General features: G+C 43.8%; 1 protein-coding gene across 1 annotated transcript in view; it reads left to right on the plus strand.

Annotated features, from left to right (window-relative positions):
• LOC130308375 (zinc finger protein 420-like) overlaps positions 1–15,271 on the plus strand; it is a 201,175-nt gene extending 185,904 nt beyond the window's left edge. Inside the window, exons 8-13 of the mRNA XM_056552244.1 lie at positions 933–1,082; positions 8,633–8,812; positions 9,754–9,868; positions 9,972–10,063; positions 10,204–10,294; positions 10,842–15,271. Coding sequence (XP_056408219.1) covers positions 933–1,082; positions 8,633–8,812; positions 9,754–9,868; positions 9,972–10,063; positions 10,204–10,294; positions 10,842–11,833 — 1,620 coding nt within the window. The 3' untranslated portion in view covers positions 11,834–15,271. The remainder of the gene's footprint in view (positions 1–932; positions 1,083–8,632; positions 8,813–9,753; positions 9,869–9,971; positions 10,064–10,203; positions 10,295–10,841) is intronic.
• The last annotated feature ends 1,848 nt before the right edge of the window (positions 15,272–17,119 follow it).

Raw genomic sequence — 17,119 nt, forward strand, 5'->3', positions numbered from 1 at the left:
CCAATAAACTGACAGCCAGCCGAGGACCAATCACAGTGGGTCTGCTTCAGTTGTTGCCAGGTAGTGTAGAGAAAACAGAATCGTACTCTAAGGCACAGCGATTAATCTCCCTCCAGTTACTTATGGGCTATATATATATATATATATATATATGTAGTATCTGCTAAATAGGGGAGGTATAGGACCTGTGATGATGTCACAACCAAGTGACCACTACTTGTGGGGCGGAGCTCAACAGGAAAGAGGAGATTGTGGGTCAAGGACCTGTGATGATGTCACAATCATGTGACCTAAGAGTCGATTTTATCTGTGGAGACAAGAGGTGGTGAGTGAAGTAGTTTTTTTTTGGTATAACTGTTTATTTAAAGAATTTTGTATTTTAATACAGAAGAAAAATACGACATGTACAGTGAGCATGAGTACATTGCAATATATAAAGCAAAATTTGCAACTTTATATATATAAAGGAGAAACACTGTAGAGATGAAGTAGGAGGAGAGAAAGGGAAAAAGTAAAATTGAAAAAGAAATAATGATGAAATAAATAAAAATTAATAAAAGAGAGAATATAAAATGTGAAGTAGTTTTATATGAGGAGATTTGTTACAGTGTGTCACCCCAGTAGTAAGGTAATTACATGAGAAGGAGGTTTGTTACAGTGTGTCACCCCAGTAGTAAGGTAATTACATGAGAAGGAGGTTTGTTACAGTGTGTCACCCCAGTAGTAAGGTAATTACATGAGAAGGAGGTTTGTTACAGTGTGTCACCCCAGTAGTAAGGAGATTACGTGAGGAGGAGGTTTGTTACAGTGTGTCACCCCAGTAGTAAGGAGATTACATGAGGAGGAGGTTTGTTACTTTGTGTCACCCCAGTAGTAAGGAGATTACACGAGGAGGAGGTTTGTTACATTGTGTCGCTGGTTCTGTGATTCAGGCTCCTCCTCTTCAGGACTATCCCCTCCAGCTGACCCAGTTGTCTCCTCTTCTCCTGAATGATCCCCCAAGGATGGACAAGGACAGGAATGAGATGACTAAGAGAATATTACACTTCACCTTGGAGATCCTCCACCTGCTGACCGGAGAGGTGAGGTGACCCATCTACATTTCCACCATTGTTGTCCCCCATCTACATTTCCACCATTGTTGTCCCCATCTACATTTCCACCATTGTTGTCCCCCATCTACATTTCCACTATTGTTGTCCCCATCTACATTTCCACCATTGTTGTCCCCCATCTACATTTCCACCATTGTTGTCCCCCCATCTACATTTCCACCATTGTTGTCCCCCCATCTACATTTCCACCATTGTTGTCCCCCCATCTACATTTCCACCATTGTTGTCCCCCCATCTACATTTCCACCATTGTTGTCCCCCATCTACATTTCCACCATTGTTGTCCCCATCTACATTTCCACCATTGTTGGTCCCCCCCATCTACATTTCCACCATTGTTGGTCCCCCCCCATCTAGATTTCCACCATTGTTGTCCCCCATCTTCCTTTTTCACCATTGTTGTCCCCCCATCTACATTTCCACCTTTGTTGGTTCCCCCCATCTACATTTCCACCATTGTTGTCCCCCATCTACATTTCCACCATTGTTGTCCCCCATCTACATTTCCACCATTGTTGTCCCCCATCTACATTTCCACCATTGTTGTCCCCCATCTACATTTCCACCATTGTTGTCCCCATCTACATTTCCACCATTGTTGTCCCCCCATCTACATTTCCACCATTGTTGTCCCCATCTACATTTCCACCATTGTTGTCCCCCCATCTACATTTCCACCATTGTTGTCCCCCCATCTACATTTCCACCATTGTTGTCCCCCCATCTACATTTCCACCATTATTGTCCCCATCTACATTTCCACCATTGTTGTCCTCATCTACATTTCCACTATTGTTGTCCCCCCATCTACATTTCCCCCATTGTTGTCCCCCCCATCTACATTTCTACCATTGTTGTCCCCTCCCATCTACATTTCCACCATTGTTGTCCCCCCCCCATCTACATTTCCACCATTGTTGTCCCCATCTACATTTCTATCATCTTTATTATATTATGGAACTAGTCAGGGATTCAGAAGGGAAAATACAGAGTAGGAAGCATCCAGGGTCCTATATAAGATCTTCAGGAAATCTGAAGGGAAAAACCCAGGAGCAGAAGACGTGAAGATCGGCCCCAATATGGTCATTCCGGGATTATGTGGACCAATAGTGATGTTATACGAGCAATCAAAATGGTAAATAGGGAGGAGAGGAGTAGGAGGATCAGATGGTGGAGTGTGATAGAAATAGAAGATTATGGAGGAGGAGAGCACATGGTTCATCTATATAGAGATAGAAAATGATGGAGGAGGAGAGCACATGGTCCATCTATATAGAGATAGAAGATGATGGAGGAGGAGGAGAGCACATGGTTCATCTATATAGAGATAGAAGAGGATGGAGGAGGAGAAAACATGGTTCATCTATATAGAGATAGAAAATGATGGAGGAGGAGAGCACATGGTTCATCTATGTAGAGAGATAGAAGATGATGGAGGAGGAGAGCACATTATCCATCTATATAGAGATAGAAGAGGATGGAGGAGGAGGAGAGCACATGGTCCATCTATATAGAGATAGAAGAGGATGGAGGAGGAGAGCACATGGTCCATCTATATAGAGATAGAAGAGGATGGAGGAGGAGAGCACATGGTCCATCTATATAGAGATAGAAGAGGATGGAGGAGGAGAGCACATGGTTCATCTATATAGAGATAGAAGATGGAGGAGGAGGAGAGCACATGGTTCATCTATATAGAGATAGAAGATGGAGGAGGAGGAGGAGAGCACATGGTCCATCTATATAGAGATAGAAGAGGATGGAGGAGGAGAGCACATGGTCCATCTATATAGAGATAGAAGAAGATGGAGGAGGAGGAGGAGAGCACATGGTCCATCTCTATATATATATATATATAGAGATAGAAGATGATGGAGGAGGAGAGCACATTATCCATCTATATAGAGATAGAAGATGATGGAGGAGGAGAGCACGTGGTCCATCTATGTAGAGAGATAGAAGAAGATGATGGAGGAGGAGAGCACGTGGTCCATCTATGTAGAGAGATAGAAGAAGATGATGGAGGAGGAGAGCACGTGGTCCATCTATGTAGAGAGATAGAAGAAGATGATGGAGGAGGAGAGCACGTGGTCCATCTATGTAGAGAGATAGAAGATGATGGAGGAGGAGAGCACATGGTCCATCTATGTAGAGAGAAGATGATGGAGGAGGAGAGCGCGTGGCCCATCTATATATAGAGATAGAAGATTATGGAGGAGAGCACATGATCCATCTATATAGAGATAGAAGATGATGGAGGAGGAGGAGAGCACATGATCCATCTATATAGAGATAGAGGATGATGGAGGAAGAGAGCACATGGTCCATCTATGTAGAGAGATAGATGATGGAGGAGGAGAGCACGTGGTCCATCTATGTAGAGAGATAGAAGAAGATGATGGAGGAGGAGGAGGAGAGCACGTGGTCCATCTATGTAGAGAGATAGAAGAAGATGATGGAGGAGGAGGAGAGCACGTGGTCCATCTATGTAGAGAGATAGAAGATGATGATGGAGGAGGAGAGCACGTGGTCCATCTATGTAGAAATAGAAGATGATGGAGGAGGAGGAGGAGGAGAGCACATGGTCCATCTATATAGAGATAGAAGATGATGGAGGAGGAGGAGGAGAGCACATGGTCCATCTATATAGAGATAGAAGATGGTGGAGGAGGAGGAGGAGAGCACATGGTCCATCTATATAGAGATAGAAGATGGTGGAGGAGGAGGAGAGCACATGGTCCATCTATATAGAGATAGAAGAGGATGGAGGAGAGCACATGACCCATCTATGTAGAGAGATAGAAGAGGATGGAGGAGGAGGAGAGCACATGGTCCATCTATATAGAGATAGAAGATGATGGAGGAGGAGAGCACATGGTCCATCTATATAGAGATAGAAGATGATGGAGGAGGAGAGCACATGGTCCATCTATATATAGGGATAGAAGATGATGGAGGAGGAGGAGAGCACATTATATATAATAGAGAGAGAGAGAGAGAGGATGATGGAGGAGGAGGAGAGCACATTATCCATCTATATAGAGATAGATGATGGAGGAGGAGAGCACGTGGTCCATCTATGTAGAGAGATATAAGATGATGATGGAGGAGGAGAGCACGTGGTCCATCTATGTAGAAATAGAAGATGATGGAGGAGGAGAGCACGTGGTCCATCTATGTAGAGAGATAGAAGATGATGGAGGAGGAGAGCACATGGTTCATCTATATAGAGATAGAAGATGATGGAGGAGGAGAGAACGTGGTCCATCTATGTAGAGAGATAGAAGATGATGGAGAAGGAGAGAACATGGTTCATCTATGTAGAGAGATAGAAGATGATGGAGGAGGAGAGCACGTGGTCCATCTATGTAGAGAGATAGAAGATGATGGAGGAGGAGAGCACATGGTTCATCTATGTAGAGAGATAGAAGATGATGGAGGAGGAGAGCACGTGGTCCATCTATGTAGAGAGATAGAAGATGATGGAGGAGGAGAGCACGTGGTCCATCTATGTAGAAATAGAAGATGATGGAGGAGGAGAGCACGTGGTCCATCTATATAGAGATAGAAGATGATGGAGGAGGAGGAGAGCACATGGTCCATCTATATATAGAGATAGAAGAAGATGATGGAGGAGGAGAGCACATGGTTCATCTATGTAGAGAGATAGAAGATGATGGAGGAGGAGAGCACATGGTCCATCTTTGTAGAGAGATAGAAGATGATGGAGGAGGAGGAGAGCACATGGTCCATCTATATAGAGATGGTGGAGGAGGAGGAGAGCACATGGTCCATCTATATAGAGATGGTGGAGGAGGAGGAGAGCACATGGTCCATCTATATAGAGATAGAAGAGGATGGAGGAGGAGAGAACATGGTCCATCTATGTAGAGAGATAGAAGATGATGGAGGAGGAGAGAACATGGTCTATCTATATATAGAGATAGAAGAAGATGATGGAAGAGGAGAGAACATGGTTCATCTATATAGAGATAGAAGAGGATGGAGGAGGAGAGAACATGGTCCATCTATATAGAGATAGAAGAAGATGATGGAAGAGGAGAGAACATGGTTCATCTATATAGAGATAGAAGAGGATGGAGGAGGAGAGAACATGGTCCATCTATATAGAGATAGAAGAAGATGATGGAAGAGGAGAGAACATGGTTCATCTATATATAGAGATAGAAGAAGATGATGGAAGAGGAGAGAACATGGTTCATCTATATAGAGATAGAAGAGGATGGAGGAGGAGAGAACATGGTCCATCTATATAGAGATAGAAGAAGATGATGGAAGAGGAGAGAACATGGTTCATCTATATAGAGATAGAAGAGGATGGAGGAGGAGAGAACATGGTCCATCTATGTAGAGAGATAGAAGATGATGGAGGAGGTGTTACAAAGTTTGTGGTGTTATTATCGCTGTGTTCCTGTAAAAGTAGGAAAATTGGTGCGAAATGTGCAATTCGTGCACATTTACGTTATCACTATGTTTCTTGCGAAGATGTTAAAACTTAGGCTGAATCTACAAATTATAAAATCTATAAACCATCCATACGGGTGAAAGGTTCACTGTACCCTCATAAAAAAAACTTTGAGGGACTTAGTTTCCAAAATGGGGTGTTTTAGGCAGTGTTTCTTATGTTTCTGCAAACATGATATGGTGCATGCGAAATATCCTAAGAAAAAGGAGGCATCAGAATCCACCTGGAGCTGCATCATGTTTGAGGTCAAGGGGTGTACAGGATAATTCTAACAATTGAAGAATTGGGGAATACATTTTAATTCAAATTTTTCAGTTAATACCGGTTACATTATAGGAAACCTTCATTAAAAAAATTCCAATAATAATATAAAAAAATATAGAAAAATTCAGCCGTCATGCCCCGTTGTAGCTTGACATCATAACCCCAACCTCCCAAACCAAGCGCCGCCATCTTGCAAATGGCAGAATCGTGTGTCGTGATCTACCATCTCTTGTGTTACACCGTGCGGTATGATTGATGTAAAATCACGTCTCGCGTGATTTGCCTTTCCTGTACAGGCTCTGATATTATGTAGCCGTGGTCTCCCTGGTTATTGCGAGAGTTGGCGCACACTCTTAATTATACGTCCACATGATAGGTCCTCTTGAAGGCTATGTTCAAACCCCTGTTGGAGCTCCAAGCCGTAATTTATTTTGCCCGGTCAGATCCTGCTAAATAAACAGACACCAGGTGGAAACCAGATGGACGCCATTGAAGTCAATTGTACAACAGACTATTTGGCTCCATTTTCTGGCCTTGAAAGGGAACCTCCTATGCAGAAGTAAAGGCCTAAGGATTTTCTTTTGATGATGATATTATGACTCAAGTAATGGTATCTTCCACATCGCGGCTGCGGGACCGCGCTATCATTACTGCACAGAGTGAGTTTGCTCTGCGCGTAATGATGGGCAATACAGGGGCCGGAGCATCGCTACGTCACAGCTCCGCCCCTCGTGACGTCACGGCCCGCCCCCCTCAATGCAAGTCTATGGGAGGGGGCGTGGCGGTCGTCACGTCCCCTGCCATAGACTTGCATTAAGAGGGCAGGCCGTGATGTCACGAGGGGCGGAGCCATGACGTCACGCTGCTCCGTCCCCTGTATCGCCCGTCATTACGCACAGAGCAAACTCGCTCTGTGCAGTAATGATAGCGGGGTGCCGCAGCGGTGATCCCCGGGGTCCACAGCAGCGGGAACGCGGCGATCTGACATCTTATCCACTATCCTTTGGATAGCAGATAAGATGTCTAGGGGCGGAGTACCCCTTTAAGAAGATGAGAGGGCTGTAATTTTCATCATCGGTATACATTAACTATGAGAAAAAAATCCATAAAATCACATTGTCGGATTTTTTAAGAATTTATTTGCAAATTATGGTAGAAAATAAGTATTTGGTCAATAAGAAAAGTTCATCTCAATACTTTGTTATATACCCTTTGTTGGCAATGACAAACGTCTTCTATAAGGTTTTCACGCACTGTTGCTGGTATTTTGGCCCATTCCTCCATGCAGATCTCCTCTAGAGCAGTGATGTTTTGGGGCTGTCGCTGGGCAACACAGACTTTCATCTCCCTCCAAAGGTTTTCTATGGGGTTGAGATCTGGGGACTGGCTAGGCTATTGCAGGACCTTGAAATGCTTCTTACGAAGCCACTCCTTCATTGCCTGGGCGGTGTGTTTGGAATCATTGTCATGCTGAAAGACCCAGCCACATTTCATCTTCAATGCCCTTGCTGATGGAAGGAGGTTTTCACTCAAAATCTCACTATACATGGCCCCATTCATTCTTTCCTTTACACGGAGCAGTCGTTCTGGTCCTTTAACAGAAAAACAGCCCCAAAGCACGATGTTTCCACCCCCATGCTTCACAGTAGGTATGGTGTTCTTTGGATGCAACTCAGCATTCTTTCTCCTCCAAACATGACGAGTTGAGTTTTTACCAAAAAGTTCTACTTGGGTTTCATCTGACCATATGACATTCTCCCAATCCTCTTCTGGATCATCCAAATGCTCTCTAGCAAACTTCAGACGGGCCCGGACATGTAATGGCTTAAGCAGGGGGACACGTCTGGCACTGCATGATTTGAATTTCTGGCGGCGTAGAGTGTTACTGATCGCAGCCTTTGTTACTTTGGTCCCAGCTCTCTGCAGGTCATTTAGTAGGTTCCCCCCCCCCCCCCCCGTGTGGTCCTGGGATTTTTGCTCACCGTTCTTGTGATCATTTTGACATCACAGGGTGAGATCTTGTGTGGAGCCCCAGATCGAGGGAGATTATCAGTGGTCTTGTATGTCTTCCATTTTCTAATAATTGCTCCCACAGTTTATTTCTTCACACCAAACTTCTTGCCTATTGCAGATTCAGTCTTTCCAGCCTGGTGCAGGTCTACAATATTGTTTCTGGTGTCCTTCGCCATCTCTTTGGTCTTGGCCATAGTGGAGTTTGGAGTGTGACTGTTTGAGGTTGTGGACAGGTGTCTTTTATACTGATAAGTTCAAACAGGAGCCATTCATACAGGTAACGAGTGGAGGACAGAGGAGACTCTTAAAGAAGAAGTTACAGGTCTGTGAGAGCCAGAAATCTTGCTTGTTTGTTGGTGACCAAATATTTATTTTCCACCATAATTTGCAAATAAATTCTTTAAAAATCAGACCGTGATTTTATGGATTTTTTTTCTCATTCTGTCTCTCATAGTTCAGGTATACCTATGATGAAAATTACAGCCTCTCATCTTTTCCATCATGTCTCTTTCCCATCTTCCTTTTAGACTATACACCTTTTAGTCTTTTTTGTCTTTATTAATAAGTTTTGATGTTTGAACCTGCCACCATTTTTTTTCTCCTATCTTTGGACCTGCTTTATTTTATCAATGTCTCCATTTAGGTGAGGCCTCCACAACTGACCCCATTATTTCAAATGTTTTTAACAATCTCCTCTTTGTAGTGAGGGAGGAATACTGGGGTCAGTCTCCTCATTGTCTCTTTTCATACACAGGATTACACCATAGTGAAGAAGACGTGGGGGGAGTGTGTGGCCCCCAGCAGCCATCTCCATGAATCAGGAGGATGGGGCAGGGCCCGGGACCCCATCGCAGAGCCTCCACCTCTCTCACATATACATGAGCAGAAGATCATAGAACTCACCCACAGGATCACTGAGCTGCTGACTGGAGAGGTGACCCTGCTGGGACATTATACAGTAATGGAGGGGTCTGGGGATGACTGGAGAGGTGACCCTGCTGGGACATTATACAGTAATGGAGGGGTCTGGGGATGACTGGAGAGGTGACACTGCTGGGACATTATACAGTAATGGAGGGGTCTGGTGATTGTTATGATTCGGCTAGCTGGATGTGGATCCTCTGTGTCAGCGAGGGATTGGCGTGGACCGTGTCGGTGGACCGGTTCTAGGGTTGCTACTGGTTTTCACCAGAGCCCGCCGCAAAGCGGGATGGTCTTGCTGCGGCGGTAGCAACCAGGTCGTATCCACCGGCAACGGCTCAACCTCGCTGACTGCTGAGAAGGCGTGGGACAGAAGGACTAGGCAGAAGCCAGGTCAGACGTAGCAGAAGGTCGGGGCAGGCGGCAAGGTTCGTAGTCAATAGTAATAGCAGGAGGTCAGGAACACAGTAATGGTAAACACAGTAGTAGCTTTCTCTAGGCACTAAGGCAACAAGATCCAGCAAGGAAGTGCAGGGGAAGTGAGGTTATATGGACAGGGAGCAGGTGGAAGCTAATCAGACTGATTGGGCCAGGCACCAATCACTGGTGCACTGGCCCTTTAAATCTTAGAGAGCTGGCGCGCGCCCTAGAGAGCGGAGCCACGCGCGCCAGAACATGATAGCCGGGGACCGGGACGGGTAATTGGCTTGGGATGCGATTCGCGAGCGGGCGCGTCCCACTATGCGAATCGCCTCCCCATCCTGAATGTCAGTGCAGCGCTCCCGGTCAGCGGGCCCGACCGGGGCGCTGCATAGAGGAGAACGCCGCGAGCGCTCCGGGGAGGAGCAGGGACCCGGAGCGCTCGGCGTAACAGTGATGACTGGAGAGGTGACACTGCTGGGACATTATACAGTAATGGAGTGGTCTGGTGTTGACTGTATCATTGTGTGTCAGGTTCCTATAAATTGTCAGGATGTTGATTTCTCCATGAAGAGGTGGGAGTATATAGAAGGACATGAGGATCTGGACATAGTCATGGTGGAGGATCACCGGCCCCTCACATCACAAGGTAAGAGTCATATATATTTATATATAGATATCACTCTCACTACCTAGTAACACAGAAATCTATCCAGCAGGTGATGTATTCATTCCCTGTGTGTTCCCTACAGATGGAGTCATTGATAGAAATCCACCCGAGAGGTGTCCCCGTCCTCTGTATTCCCAGGACTGTCCAGAGGGAAATGTCCCAGAGAAGCATCAGGTAGATGAGTCTGATCCTATACCACTACTCTGTAGTCATAGATGTGAGGATAGATTTTGGGGGTCTCTTATGTTGATGTGTTGGATGTTTGTTCCTCCTGTCTGCTGTATTGTAGTGAATTGTTCTATATGTCACATCAGGGGGGAGATCTGACCATTATTAAAGTGGAGGATGAAGCAGAAGACAGGATGAGGAAAATGAAGGAGGAATTTCCAGGAGGTTTTACCCCAGGTATGTAGTAATAGATTTATAGAGGGAATTCTTATGATTCTTAGGGTGAGGCTCATTGTGGTGGCGAGGCACAGCTGTTCCAGCTGCAATGCTAAACTCAGCTCGGGTGGCTGTAGGGATGCAAGGTTTGATGGACAGTCAAAATTCTTTGTCTAACATTCTAAGGCCTATATCCCTGTGTTTATAATTTTTTTTAAATAATTTTCTGTGTTTTACATGCAGTCTTATTCAGTGTGTTAGGAATTAACTATTCTTACCCATAAGTCTATTATCCTTGGTTGGACTTGATGGACGTATGTCTTTTTTTTTCAACCATACTAAAAGTCACATATCTTGTCACGCGTCCAACTCCTAGACAAGTAATGCTAAGAGTTACCCTGCTCCACATTCCCAGGATAGGGAGGACAAAGCCCAGATTCTAGAAAGTGTTGAGCAGTGTTGGGTTTATAAACAGTCTATTTGTTTTTTTAGCCAAATATAAATTTTGTAAATTTCTTTACTTTGTGGTTTAGGGAAACAATAACAAAATACATTTTTATCCTAACAGAAAATCCCAGTAAGAATTCTGAGGGAAACATCATGTTATCCCTGAATGATAAAGGAGAAGATGAAGATATCATGAAGCGCTCCTCAGGAGAAGACCTCCTTACCCCTAATGTCTATCCAGATCTATCCTATAATAATCCACCTGATCATGAGGAACCTTCTCCTGACCAACCACACATTGTTACCACAAGGACAGATCAGAAATGGGGCATAAGGTTTCAATGTAATGAATGTGGAAAAGAGTTTACAAGAAGATGGAGTCTTTTTGCACACAGAAGAATTCACACAGGAGAGAAGTTGTATTCATGTTCAGAATGTGGGAAATGCTTTGGAAGTAAATCAAGTCTTGTTACGCACAAGAGAATTCACACAGGGGAGAAGCCGTATTCATGTTCAGAATGTGGGAAATGTTTTAGAAGTAAATCAGATCTTGTTAAACATGAGAGAAGTCACACAGGAGAGAAGCCATATTTATGTACAGAATGTGGGAAATGTTTTGCAAAGACATCCCATCTTGTTATGCATCAGAGAATTCACACAGGAGAAAAGCCATATTCCTGTTCAGAATGCGGAAAATGTTTTACAAGTAAATCAGAGCGGGTTAAACATGAAAGACGTCATACAGGAGAAAAACCGTATACATGTTCAGAATGTGGGAAATGCTTTACTGGAAAATCTAATCTTGTCAGACATGAGAGAAGTCACACTGGAGAAAAGCCGTATTCTTGCCCGGAATGTGGGAAAGGTTTTAAAGATAAATCAAACCTTGTTCAACATGAAAGAAGTCACACTGGAGAAAAACCATATTCGTGTACAGAATGTGGGAAATGTTTTAAGAGTAAATCAGAACTGGTAATACACCAGAGAAGTCACACAGGAGAGAAACCGTATTCGTGTTCAGAATGTGGGAAATGTTTTATCACTAAAGGCAAACTAAGCAATCATCAGAGAAGTCACGCAGAAGAGAATTATGTTACTGTTGTCATAAGCTAGCCCAGAGTGATATACAGTGATCCCTCAACTTACAATGGACACAACATACAATCGTTTCAACATACAATGGTCTTTTCTGGACCATTGTAACTTGAAACCAGATTCACCATACAGTGCTACTGACATTCCAGATCTGTGAAACATGTCAATGGCTGGAAGAACTGAACAATCAGAATGGGCATTTTACTGGTAAAACACCTGTATTACTGAAGTGCATGCATTGACTGGCTATCTGGTAGCACCCCCTACATTACAGGGAGGTATTACATGTTCTGTACTACTCTTTACCTGTACCAGGGTTAGCTGATCCTTTGGACACCAGGTAAGGATGGCTCATTACTTTTTTGGGACATTGTGTGTACTGTACAGGACCGTAAAGAAGCTTATTTCCTCTACATAGACAGTGATTACAGCTTCCAGCAGCTCTTTATTACTTTTATATGTAAGGATTTGCTTTATCTATATTAGTTATCTACTTTTTTTTGTTTAATCCTCACTTTTTACTATTTTTGGATGACATTTTGGTGGCTTCAAAACCAATTACCGGGTTTCCATAGAGTTATGGTCTCAACATACAATGGTTTCAACATACAATGGTCGTCCTGGAACCAATCAATATTGGAACTTGAGGGACCACTGTAGTAAAGGAGTAAGACATGTAAATGTCTTTTTCCCCAGACTGACCAATAGACTTGGACTTGATAGACTTCTTCAGAGGGTTCTTGGCTATCGAAAAGGATTCCAGGGACGTGCCGTTTTCCTTTTAGAGCTTGTGCCTGTCAGAAAGGCCATGTTTGGCCAAGTACCTTCTATACCAGCATTCTGCTTACAGTAGCGATGGAGACATTAGACTTCTATTGAAGGACACATAGAGGGTTATTTACTAAAGTGATCCCGACAGGTTCTTTTTATTAGGTATTGTGCCGAAATTGTGTCGCACACTTCAATTAAAAAAACAGACCAACTCTCCATTTTACTCCGAAAGGGATGTGGGCACCCAAAGGTGGCGTGTCCCTGACATTTTTTTTTAATTCCTCCATATTTACTAATGTTTCCACATAAAATGTGGTGGGTTTGAGCTCTGGAAAACCTGACCGCTAAGAGCAAAAAGCAAAAGGTAGGAAAAAGTGCAAAATGTAGGGAAAGCTTAGTAAACACCGTGGAAAAATACCTGTTGAGAATCTATATCCACAAAGAAAACTACACTCCACTCTAAGTAAATCAGGGCCATTGTAACTATTCCAGGTATCTCTTGGACTCCATTAAACTTACTGCTCTCCTTTGAAGATCGTCTCCCTTTTTGGGGGGTTTCGGGAACATTGTTTTAGTTTCACCATTTCCTCAGGTTGTATTTCAATCATCCAGCTTTTTGTACTAATACAGATAGATAAAGACAGAAGTCCTTTTATTTTCTCTTGGTAACTGGATGTCATCCACATGTTGTAATACATTGTTCCCCCCCGACATACGAACGATTCAACTTATTATGTCTTCTAAGAGGCCATGGTAAGTTGAAATACAGCAGTGACTTGCCATGCGCTCATTACTGGGGCTCCTAGTACACAGCCATCACGTCCCCTCCTGTAGACGTGAATGAAGGGGGCATGGCTTCCGTGTTAAGAACAACGTGGTGCCGGCATGGAGATTGGGGGAGGGGGTTCCCAGCGGCCAAACCCCCTGAGATCTGACATCTTATACCCTATCCCTTTGAATATTGGATAGGATGTCTACAGGCTGCGCACCCCTTTTAAGGGAACCTGTCATCACATTTTACCCTATATAGTAACATGGTTCCTAAGGTTGAAAAAAGACCAGAGTCCATCAAGTTCAACCTGTATGAGTCCCTACTGGGTTGATTAAGAGGAAGGCAAAAAACCCTCATCTTAGAGGTAAAAATTCCTTCCCGACTCCAAATATGGCAGTTAGAATAAATCCCTGGATAAACCTTCTTTCCCTATAAATCTAGAATCCATAACCTGTAATGTTATTACTCTCCAAAAATGCAGCCAGGCCCCTTTTTAACCCTTTTACAGAGTTCACCATGACCACCTCCTCCGGGAGAGAGTTCCACAGTTTCACTGCTCTTACAGTAAAGAACCCCCGTCTGTGCTGGTGTAGAAACCTTCTTTCCTCCAAACAAAGAGGATGCCCCCTTTTTATAGATACAGTCCTGGGTAAAGATAGATCATGAGAGAGATCTCTGTACGGTCCCCTGATATATTTATACATAGTTATTAGGTCACCCCCTAAGCCTTCTTTTCTAAACTAAATAATCCTAATTCTAAAAATCTTTCTGGGTACTGTAGTCCTCCCATTCCCCGTATTACTCTGGTTACCCATCTGTGAACCCTCTCCAGCTCCACTATATCTTTCTTGTACACTGGTGCCCAGTACTGTACACAGTATTCTATGTGTGGTCTAACTAGTGATTTGTATAGTGGTAGAATTATTTCCTTGTCGTGGGCATCTATGCCCCTCTTGATGCCCCCCATGATTTTATTTGCCTTGGCAGCAGTTGCCCAACACTGGTAACTACAGCTAACTTTACTGTTAACTAAAACTCCCAAGTCCTTAAAATGTCCCAAATGTTCTCCCATATAATACATAATCCCAGCCTGGATTTTTTCTTCCCATGTGCATAACCTTACATTTATCAGTGTTGAACCTCATCTGCCACTTCCCAGCCCAAACCTCCTACCTATCCAGATCCATTTGTAACAGTGCACAGTCCTCTATTGTGTCATCTGCTATACACAGTGTACTTTCCTCTATTGTGTTAACTACTATATGCAGTGCACTGTCCTCTATTGTGTTAACCACTTTACAGAGTTTAGTTTCATCTGCAAAGATGGCTACTTTACTATTCAACCCCTCTACAAGGTCATTAATGAATATATTAAATAGAATAGGACCCAAGACTGACCCCTGTGGTCCCCACTGGTAAGTCACTCAGAATAAGTACCATTAATAACCACTCTTTTACTATCCCCAAGCCAGGTAAATACCCACTTGCATTAATTTCCCCCCCGCCCAGTCCTTCTCATTTTATACACCAACCTACCAAAAAGAACCACTAACACATAACTATATTAATAAATGTGTTCTCTTTATTAAGTCTGATCAACATAAAAAATCACATAAAAGTATGTACACAGCAAGGGAAACTGAAAACAAAAAGATACTGAGGTGGACAAGAACCCCCCCCCCCAAAAAAAAACCTTAGTAGCTGTTCACATGTAATGCATAAGTTGGTAAATGGTAGCAGGGAAACAAAAATCACAATTTCATAAATAGGCTAGCAATGCTAGTAAAGTAGTAGAAAAAAGGTACCGAGTAGTTCTAGCTGTACCCCACATATGCATCAAAAGACATCCCGGATGTGCAAGCAAAATCTGAGCCTAAGGGTGCTTTCCCATAGGGCGTATGCGCAGCGTATTTCACGCTGCGCAAAATTTACGGCAGCAGCGGGAAATACGCTGCGTATTCCTTGCTTACTATACACACAGGGCTTTCCGGCGGCAGCCCTATGTGTGTAGTGAGTTTTGGAGGCGAAGCCGCGCGTCAGACACGCCGGCACATGGCCCCGCCTCTAAAACTCACTACACACACAGGGCTGCCGCTGGAAACCCCTGTGTGTATAGTGAGCAAGGAATACGCAGCGTATTTCCCGCTGCTGCTGTAAATTTAGCGCAGCGTGAAATACGCTGCGTTTTCGCCCTGTGGGAACGCACCCTAAAGCATAAAAAAACTACGACCCAGTTACCTACCAGTCCTCTGACGTGTTTCAGCATAGACTTGGAATGTCATGACTACATCGGGATGCAGAACGCCGTTCAAACTTGTTTTTTTTTTTTCACTATCCCTGCTGGCCCTGAAAACACTCAGATATGGTGAGCAAGCTGAAGGACAGCTCAGCTCCGTGAACAGTTAACAGGAGAGGGGACAGTACCTAAAGGGTTAATGGAGGAGAAAGATCGAGGGGACAGCACCAGAAGGGTTTATACAGAGGGAAAGGAGGGGACAACACCTGAAGAGTTCAAACATGAGCCGGAGCCTCGCTGCAGGAGAGAGGGAGCAGTTCATACACCTTACAGATGGCCGCCCTTCCTGCACCAGAAAGATCTATTAATGAAAGGAGGATGAAGATTGGAGCTTTTGGCCGATGGCAGGACCGGGTGGCTTTAGCGGTGTCAGGACCGAAGGCTTCTTGTGACCAGAGCCGCTGAGGATAAGGAGGCTGCGCTCCCTGATGACGCTGGCACCGGCTTCCAGATTTCAGCTGATTGTTGGTTAGAAAACGTGAAGGACCCAACCAGGACGCATTTAAATATACTTTCCAGGCTTTATTATACGCCATGAGGGTTGTAACAAAGCGGGAATAGAGACAACTCACAAGGTCAAAAATGCCAAATGGAGCAGGCTATGTGCATCTACTGTGGGAAGCTGATTTTACCCTATATATATCATGTTGTCAATGGGAATAAAGGGTAAAATCTGATGACTGGTTCCCTTTAAGAGCATATTGCATGGGGAGATAATTGCCCAATATCACCCTCTGTGTAATAACCTCGGGGATCCCCCAATGCTCATTTGTTGGCTAATCGAATCTTTAGTGTAGTCATAAAAACCATAGTTATGAACTGCATGTTGCTCTGTGTAAATGGGCGATATTCTGCTGACAATTATGTCATAGGTCATGTGATCCTACCCACCCATATTCCCATCCTTCTAGAAAGTGATAAACCTGTTTCTAGTTGCTTCTCCTGACTAATTAAAGTAATGACATGGTGTTTTTATATTTTCGTGCCTTTTTTTCTTTAAAACTTACTGAACTTTTATTCAATAGGGATGCTGAACAAAACATTACTGATATCCAATACTGAGATAAACTTTGTTTTTATACTAAATCATCATTTGATATCTGGACTATCTGCAACAATGGCTGCTACATTTGGTGCAAACTTAATCAACATCCTTAGGGCTAAAAGCATTCTCTAAGAACTAGGTCTGCAATTAACAATAATTATTATAATTGATAAGTTTGGCCATTTATTTAATCAAATAATTGCATAAAAATGGGATTAAGGGACCATTAAAGTGTTAATACAAGGATGGGAGGGAAGTAGGGACTGCTCTGTGAACAGTTAACAGGGTAGAAGGAGAGGGACAGCATCGGATAGGTTAATGGGGGAGAAAGAGAGAGGGGACAGCATCGAAAGGGTTAATGGGGGAGGAAGAGAGGAGACAGAACCGGAAGGGTTAACAGGGGAGAAAGATAGAGGGGAC

Source organism: Hyla sarda, chromosome 1, assembly GCF_029499605.1.
Source record: "Hyla sarda isolate aHylSar1 chromosome 1, aHylSar1.hap1, whole genome shotgun sequence".
NCBI classification, from domain to species: Eukaryota; Metazoa; Chordata; class Amphibia; order Anura; family Hylidae; genus Hyla; species Hyla sarda.